This window comes from Mustela nivalis (genome assembly GCF_964662115.1).
Source record: "Mustela nivalis genome assembly, chromosome: 10".
Taxonomy (NCBI): Eukaryota; Metazoa; Chordata; class Mammalia; order Carnivora; family Mustelidae; genus Mustela; species Mustela nivalis.
The window spans coordinates 83,321,495-83,330,753 of NC_139029.1; the positions used below are offsets into that span (position 1 = coordinate 83,321,495).

The following is a 9,259-nucleotide window of genomic DNA, read 5'->3' on the forward strand; positions in this document are numbered from 1 at the left end:
CACTGAGCGGAGAGCCTGATGTGGGGCTTGATCCCAGGACTCTGGGACCATGACCCCAACTGAAGGCAGAGGCTTTAACTCACTGAGCCACCCAGGTGCCCCCTCACCAAGCATTTTTTCCATTAGGCCAGGTTACCATATTCCATACTGAGTTCAGTTTTCAGATAAATGATTTTCACAGTGAAAATTAATTTATTGGGGGGGGGTAGGAGGGAAGGATGGCTTTTATGGAAAATTTCCCATGCGGAATGATTAAATAAGAACCTGTGTCAAATTAATTTCCAACATTTGACTGCAAATCTCCACCTAAGATCACAGAATAAAAAGTTCTCAAACAAAGAGCCATCTTTGTCATTGACACTGTGCATTATTCAGGTTTCTTTCTATCTCCAACACCTACTTTTAACTTGACCATTTCATCTTTACCCTCTAACCCTTTCATTCCTGAACACAAGCCAAACTCTGGAAAGGAGTTTGATGATGAGAATAAAATCAAAATGATGACTTAAATGGAGATTTGGGGGATTTTCTGTGGACAATTGTCCAGCCTTACTACAGAAAACATGAATTTCATTTAGAATACAAAGTAATTCTCCCAGCAAGTGTGAGATGGAAGAGATCAGTCCTGGGTACTGGGAGTATATTCATCCCTTGGAAAATTCTTGCCCACAGAATGCATGAGGCTAGGATGAAATATATTAGGAGCATATTAAATTTTATTTGAACACGGGTGAGAGGGGGGAAAAAAGGAAAGAAAAATGAAGCGGGGTGAAAAATCAGGTGATTGAGAGAAAGAGAGAAAAGACAAGACAGAGAAACTTGTTAATTACAGGACTTTCTGAACAAGATATTTTTTTCCTTTCACAAGATAGAAGCTATTGAATAATTCATGCCAAGCGTGGAAAGGCTGCCTTTTCCCTGGGAGATGTATAACTGAGCACGAGAGAGCTTCGTGTGGGTTCACCACATCAGGCACCACTCTTGCTTCTCGAGCTCAGCTTCTGCTTCTGCAGCCAAGCATCTCTGCTTCTGCTCCCTGCCTGCCTGCCCTTCTGGGCTTGCAGCCTGCCACTTGACTTTCCCCAGCCCTGCTGCCAGCTGAGAAGTCTCCCTGCAGCTGCTGGTTTCTGCCTAGGACCATGTGTGTGGATGCTGCTTGGGAGAAGCCAGCCCTGGCTCCTGGCACTGATCCCAGCTGAGTTTCTCCTGTTGATTTTGGGACCACAGATGCTGCTGTGAGGAGGTATTTCCCGGCATCCCTGCCTCTGCCACTGCCAGCTGAGGATCAGCCCCAAAGTAAGGTACGCCCCTCAACCCCTCTCCCCTGGCATTTCCCGCTGCTGGGATATCTCTGCTTTGTCCTGGAAACTAGGGGCTCTATCTGGCAATATTCCCAACTGTGTGCGTGTGTGCATGTGCATGTCTGTGTGTGTGTGTGTGTGTGTGTGCATGCATGAGTGTTTGTGGGGAGAAGAGGAGACTCTTGGTATTGCTCTGTCCCGGGCTTGGGCTTCCCTGGTGCCTGCCGAATGCAAAGAGGCCTTTCCCCTGGCACTGGAGACATTTCCGAGGCAGGCACCCGTCATCTGCCACCCCCGTCCTCCTCGAACTCCCTCTCTCCCCCTCCCCCAGCCCATTATTCTGCTTCAGCCTTTTGTGTCGGTGGCAGAGGCTGAAGAGATGTCTCTGCCCTCCCCGCAGGCGGGTGTCAGGATGGGCCACGCTGTGAGAAGCTGATGCTAGCTCGCGAGGTGTGAAGAGTTGGCCAGAATGACCAACTCCTCCTCCACGTCCACCTCCTCCACCACCGGGGGATCGCTGCTGCTGCTCTGCGAGGAAGAGGAGTCGTGGGCGGGCCGGCGCATCCCCGTGTCCCTTCTGTACTCGGGCCTGGCCATCGGGGGCACGCTGGCCAACGGGATGGTCATCTATCTCGTGTCGTCCTTCCGAAAGCTGCAGACCACCAGCAACGCCTTCATTGTGAACGGCTGCGCAGCGGACCTCAGCGTCTGCGCCCTCTGGATGCCGCAGGAGGCGGTGCTCGGGCTCCTGCCCACCGGCTCGGCGGAGCCCCCCGCGGACTGGGACGGCGCCGGCGGCAGCTACCGCCTGCTGCGGGGCGGGCTGCTAGGCCTGGGGCTCACCGTGTCCCTCTTGTCCCACTGCCTAGTGGCCCTGAACCGCTACCTGCTCATCACCCGGGCGCCTGCCACCTACCAGGCGCTGTACCAGCGGCGCCACACGGCCGGTATGCTGGCGCTCTCCTGGGCTCTCGCCCTGGGCCTCGTGCTGCTGCTCCCGCCCTGGGCGCCGCGACCTGGCGCCGCGCCCCCGCGCGTCCACTACCCGGCCCTGCTGGCCGCCGCGGCGCTGCTGGCGCAGACGGCGCTGCTGCTGCACTGCTACCTGGGCATCGTGCGCCGCGTGCGCGTCAGCGTCAAGCGGGTCAGCGTCCTCAACTTCCACCTGCTGCACCAGCTGCCCGGCTGCGCCGCCGCCGCCGCCGCCTTCCCGGGCGCCCCGCACGCGCGGGGCCCCGGGGGTGCGGCGCACCCCGCACAGGCCCAGCCCCTGCCCCCCTCGTTGCACCCGCGGCGGGCGCAGCGGCGTCTCAGCGGCCTGTCGGTGCTGCTGCTCTGCTGCGTCTTCCTGCTGGCCACGCAGCCGCTGGTGTGGGTGAGCCTGGCCAGCGGCTTCTCGCTGCCCGTGCCCTGGGGCGTGCAGGCGGCCAGCTGGCTCCTGTGCTGCGCGCTGTCCGCGCTCAACCCGCTGCTCTACACGTGGAGGAACGAGGAGTTCCGGCGCTCCGTGCGCTCCGTCCTGCCGGGCGTCGGCGACGCGGCGGCCGCCGCCGCTGCCGCCACGGCGGTGCCCGCGGTGTCCCAGGCGCAGCTGGGCACCCGCGCCGCCGGCCAGCACTGGTGACCCGGCCAGGGCCCGCGGGAAACAGGGATGCCGGCTTCCAGCGTCCTTGGTCGGCATCGCCTCCTGCCCTTGTAAAGTACCCCCTGTCTGAACGAAGACTCCTGCAGGCCAAGCCCAATAAATCGGTGCGAAGATTTCGCCTTTGACCCCAGTGGAATACCTGGGAACCGAGGTCTCTCCCTAAATGGGGTCCCCGAAGTCACTTTGAACAGCCACCTGGTTTTTAGCCTTTGTTTCTGTGTTTTAGAGAAACCCTAAAGTCGAAACACCGGACACTTCAAGAACTTGCTACCCTGACATTTTAAAAGAACAGGTTAATTTATTTCAGCACTGTTTTTGAAAAGAGCTTTGATAACGTATTACCGTTCCCACTTTCATCGTCTTATAATAGAGACGAAGCGCCTCGAGTGTGCATAAGCCAAAGGAAGTAATATTGATGAAGGAAATAAGATATAAGAAGTATTTAAAAAGTAACTTATCTTTGATGATGCTTCTCTTGTGATTTGGCCTTTGTATGAACCCGGAGAATGAAGCCACCGACGTGCATACCAGTAGGAGCTACCATGAAGACTTCAAGCCCTTTATTCTTAAAAGGGTTTTTATAAAGTCAAATCACTGCCGAATGAGATAGAATCTTGGCCAGTGAGAAAAGAGAAAACAGATCTATTACTTTACACCTGTTTTTGCACTTCCAAGAGTGAACATTGGCATTAGGCGTTAAAGTGAAAATTTCCCCTTGTGTTGATTGATGGTCTGAGCCAGCCATGGAATTTTGAAAACAAATAAGGAGGTTATCTGTTTTAGGTACCAGTTTCATGTTTTTATAGCATGCACACTTGATGCTACCTTCATTTTGTAATCAGTTTACTTGCCTTATGAGTGTGATTGCAGCTTTGAACACTCTGTACTATAATGGTTGCTAAGGAGAATAAGTCCTTCTGTTTTCTCTTTAACATTTAAAATATCTCAATGCACATGATATAATTAAACACTAATGATACCATGACTGCATAGCTAATCTTAGCTGCTATTGCATGCTCCTAGATGCTAGAACTTACTGGGCATGTGGTATATATTAAAGCAATACCCATTAGACAAGGACATTTTACTTCTTCCAGACACCAGAAGAAGTGACCTTCAATTATTTGAAAAGAGACGCGGAGATACCCTGGCTACTTACGGTTCTTGTCTTGACCCAATTTATGACCCAGTTGGGACTTTATCTTGCAAATGGAACCACAGTCAGGAGGGATCAATAATGGTGGTTTTGGCTCTGCGAGGCAGTCTGTGTTCTCTTAGGGTTTAGACAAGCCACACATTAGAACGCAACATTGTTTTTTAAGTAGTTCTTATATATATTACCTTGACACTTGACATTAATACTGTGTCTGTTGAAGCAGGTGTAACAAACTCAGTTCTATACAGCAAACAGTTCAAATGGGAATCTGTTTTGAAATGTATGATTTGAGGCTTGTCTTCGGTTTACTAAATTTATTTAGAAATGGATGAAACACAAAATCATGTGAGATCACTTTATAAAATTAAAATGGGAAGTAATTTAAGATAACCATCTATTAGCATTATGACTGCTAACTACATCAGAACTGGGGCTGAACCTCAATTAACTGTGAGGTTCAGAACAAAAACAGCTTACTTTGTCGCACTCTTGAACATCGTTAAGTTAGGACAGTGGGAACCTGTGTGCATTTGAATAATTATGGGAGTTGCAGGAAACTTAGACATGTTTGTAGTAAAACAAAACAAATATGTTCACTACCAATAATAGGTCAGCAGTCATTTTACTAATATCTCCCCTTTGTGCATGTATCATTTCTCTCTCACTAAGGTTTCATCTATTCCCATTTTCCTTGATTCAAATATTTAACTATGATTCAAATGTTTAATTAAAGTTCAAACAACTATTTCTCTGAGTTTTTTTCTTCTGTCTCTGGTTTTCTTGCCTACCTCCTTGAGAACACTGTAACAGAGGACACCACCAAAGCACCAGTGATGAGAGTCACTTCCTTGTTCCTCCTTTATTTAATTTTATTTTTAGTTTCTCAAATTATTTCTACCTTATATAATTAAATAGGGTTGTATGCCAGCATTAAAAAGAAATAGGTATGATTTCCTTTCTGTAAGCATAACTGAATTGGGGAATAGGTTACAAAAACAACAGAGCTGAAGATTTTCCTTTGGGTGAGCAGGATTGGGGGGGGGCACTTTCCTAATCTCTACCAAAGAGATCTTCTTTTAATCGGGCCTTTATTTCCGTTTCTCACTGTGGATGATGTCGATGATTTCTCCTGCCAATCCCCAGAGCATTTGCCACACATATAAACTTAGCTTTTCAGGTACCTGGTATCTGGAATGTTTCTGGTTAACACTGGGAACCATCTTAGGCTGGCTCATTGCCATTTGGGAGACCTACTTTAGGTCACATTTACTGGTAATTAACTCCGCAGGCCTGATTCACTTTTAATTTCCAAGTAGCAATGATGTGTCTAAAAATGCCTTACTAGGGCAATAGCTGGAGTGTTGGAGTTATTGCTTTTACAAATTAAGTTAATGGAGATTGTGTTCTTATTTAAATGAAACCACATATTATCCACTCAGGAATAAAACATCCTAATTGCTGTTGTGGGCTGCCCTACTTTGCTTTTTCTACTTTATTTTTCCTTTAGGTGTATGCCTCTTCAGACACATAGCACCTGCTGTCCACCCCACCCCCAGGCCCCTTGGACCTGAATGGCTAAATTCTAGGATGTCACCGAGATTATCACTAGCACTTCTCTCCTTCTACAATGAAGTGTTTTTTCATAAAAAATAATTCTATTGTACAAAGGCATCCACAGATGGTTTTTGTTTTAAACACCACAGGGCTTTAACTCTCTGACCAGACCCTTTGAAAAAATTTGCTCACCGGGGCGCCTGGGTGGCTCAGTGGGTTAAAGCCTCTGCCTTCGGCTCAGGTCATGATCCCAGGGTCCTGGGATCGAGCCCCTCATCGGGCTCTCTGCTCAGCAGGGAGCCTCCTTCCTCCTCTCTCTCTGCCTGCCTCTCTGCCTGCTTGTGATCTCTGTCTGTCAAATAAATAAATAAAAAATCTTTAAAAAAAAAATTTGCTCACCAAGAGAATGTAGGTCTGCTCTGGCCTTCTGATGACAATCATATAGGTCAAATTCATTGTTCCATGTGTAAACTTTATTCCATTCCCCCAGGCCTCAGACAATGCTTATCTGGTTCTTTGGTAGTCCTAGGAGCTAACTTGACAAAGACATTGTGGCATACATTTAAATTCAAGAACATTGAGAAAAATTATAGATGGTGCTTCCTTTCAGAGGCCTGCTTTTTTTTTTTTTTTTTAAGATTTTATTTATTTATTTGACAGCGATCACAAACAAGTAGGAAGAAAGGCAGACAGAGAGAGAGGATGAAGCAGGCTCCCCGCTGAGCAGAGAGCCTAATTCAGGGCTCGATGCAGGGCTCAATCCCAGAACCCTGGGATCATGTCCTGAACCGAAGGCAGAGGCTTTAGCCCACTGAGCCACCAGGCTCCCCCAGAGGCCTGCCTTTAATGTTTGTGGGTTGTGGGGCAAGAATGGAGTTCCAGATGGGAGTTCTTGGTCTGTAGGAACAAGGTAGGGGTGGGGGGACCCTTTCTTTCTCCCTCTACTCTCCCTTCTCATACCTTTAGGGGGTCTCATGCATATGTGAGCAGCCTCAGCCCACGGTTCAAAGCTCTGCCTGCATCTACCCCTCAAGCTACCCCCTGCCCACCTCTAGGATTTCGTGGTGCCCACAGAGGGGGAGAGCATGTCCTGGAGGTGGCCTCGAGACAGGTAGGCAGGAAATTTCTGGGCTCCAGGCACCATACCAGGACTTATGAAGAAGCACAAGCTCAGATGGGGGCCTTTCCTCGGGTCTCCTTTCCCTGTGGAAAGGAAAGTGACCCGAGGAGGTTGGGAACAGGCCCTTTAAAGCAGGTTGGGACCCATGTATCTCAAGTCTGAGGTGGGTACCACTTTCACATAGGTCCTCCTCAAGTAGCCTCTCCTAGCTCCTCCCACCGGCAGGAGTTCCTTAATCAGGTGCTCCCGGGGACTGAATCCTATGAGACCTGATGCTGCAGGTAAGGAGCACGTTGAGGAGGGAGTGGGAAGGTTGGATGCATACGTGGGGTGGATTATACAGTTGCCTTAGCTTGTGTGTCCTTTTGCAGATTTTTACGATGAAATTTGAAAAAAGTAAAGCCAAACTCGGAAAAAAGAAAGATGAAAAGGAAGAAGGAAGTGAAAAAGTAAAGAAAGAAAAGTCATTAATGTGCCTAAGATAAAGTAACAATTAGATAGAAAAAGGGGGGTGTGAGTCTTTTGTTTGACTCCATAGCATGGGAAGTCACCACTGTGCTATAGGATAAAATCAGAAGTTTTTAATCAGGTGTGGATTCCCTCCATGGTGTGACTATTCCCCAATTTTCCCAATCTTCTTTTTCTCTTATTTGCATCCTTTGCTATAGCCTGGGTGGTCTTTGCCATGTTCTGTGTCTGACACTTGTTCATTCAAAGTCCTTCCTGGAGTGTCCTTGAATCTCATCACTTACCCAATCCCCTTCCTTCCTTCCAAGAAGGTTCACTGAGGTTCTAGCTTCTCATTAAAGCCCTGCACATTCCCTGACCACTGCCCCCACATCCCAGCCATAAGCTCTGCCTCCACAGAATTCCTGTGCTGTGTTATTTTCACCCTGTGTTCCCTTGTATTATCTCTGACATAATGTGTGTTGTCTTCAAAACTGGTTTCTTTTTCATTCCTTTGATTTTCTTTTCTTTTTTTTTTTTTTGAGCAAATCCTGTCTTCTATCTTTTACTAAGTGGTTACCTGAAATATACTAGATAATTCATATATTTTTCTAGTTAAGGACAGTAATTTTAAAAGGAAAAAAGATCTGGTTATTCCCCTTGCTTGTGTATTTTTCTTTTACTGAAATTGACCGAAGAATAAATCACATTTCTTAACTCCTTTCTTGCCAAAAGATATCCCAGAGTACTAATATGGGACTATGAGCCATGTGTATAAATCACAAACTGTCGGTCCTGTCATCTGGGGGAGATTTATACTCCTGTTATGCAAGTTCTGTTCATATTCTGAACAAATATCAGTAATTATACATACAGTGATTTTGCAGGGACTTGCATAGAAAAGCTGTGTATTTTTGATTTCTAAAATCCTTAGGCATTGCTAATCAATGACTGTGCCATTTTGTTGGATTTCTGGAGAAATAACCGTGGGAAGGTCTTTTCCTGTCTTGTCGGTTCACTGAATGGTACACCTGGAGAACGTCCAATCCTTGCCTTTTTTTTTTTTTTTTAATTTTAATTAACATAAAATGTAGTATTTGTTTCAGGGGTACAGGTCTGTGAATGATCAGTCTTACACAATTCACAGCATTCAGCATAGCATATACCTGCCCCAGTGTCCATCACCCAGCCACCTTATTCTTCCTCTCCACCCCCCAACAAGCCTCAGTTTCTTTCGCGAGATTAAGAGTCTCTTATGGTTTGTCTCCCTCCCTGGTCCATCATGTTTCATTTTTTTCCCTCCCTATACCCCACAACCCTCCACCCTGCCTCTCAAATTCCTCATATAAGAGATCATATGATAATTGTCTTTCTCTGATTGACTTATTTTGCTTAACATAATACCCTCTAGTTCCATCCACATCATTGCAAATGGCAAGAATTCGGGTTCTTTGATGGCTGCATAGTATTCTATTACACACACACACACACACACACACACACACACACACACACACTTCTTCTTGATCCATTCATCTGTTGATGGACATCTAGGATCTTTCCATAGTTTGGCTATTGTGGACATTGCTGCTATAAACATCTGGGAGCACGTGCCCCTTTGGCTCACTACATTTGTATCTTTAGGGTAAATACCCAGTAGCGTGATTGCCAGGTCGTAGGGTAGCTCTATTTTCAACTTTTTGAGGAACCTCCATACTGTTTTCCAGAGTGGCTGCACCAGCTTGCATTCCCACTAACAGGGTAGGAGGGTTCCCCTTTCTCTGCATCCTCGCCAACATCTGCCATTTCCTGACTTGTTAATTTTAGCCATTCAAATTTAGCCATAACAAATTAAACTTGCTAATTTTAGTCACACATAGCCTGACTGGTGTGAGGCAGTATTTCATTGTGCTTTTTTGTATTTCCCTGAAGCTGAGTGATGTGCAGCACTTTTTCATGTGTCTGTTGGTCATCTGGATGCCTTCTTTGCAGAAATGTCTGTTCATGTCCTCTGCCCATTCCTTGATTGGATTATT

At 47.0% G+C, this 9,259-nt stretch overlaps 1 protein-coding gene across 2 annotated transcripts; it reads left to right on the forward strand.

The window, feature by feature from the left end:
- The first annotated feature begins 647 nt into the window (after positions 1–647).
- On the forward strand, positions 648–4,856 carry GPR88 (G protein-coupled receptor 88). Of its 2 annotated transcripts, none has more exons than XM_082687783.1 (2): positions 648–1,296; positions 1,702–4,856. In XM_082687783.1, the coding sequence occupies exon 2, from the start codon at positions 1,771–1,773 to the stop codon at positions 2,923–2,925; it is 1,155 nt and encodes a 384-aa protein (XP_082543909.1). In that variant the 5' UTR covers positions 648–1,296; positions 1,702–1,770; the 3' UTR covers positions 2,926–4,856. The 2 variants fall into 2 exon arrangements, with proteins under 2 accessions (XP_082543909.1, XP_082543908.1); XM_082687782.1 differs by having other exon boundaries at positions 649–1,301.
- The last annotated feature ends 4,403 nt before the right edge of the window (positions 4,857–9,259 follow it).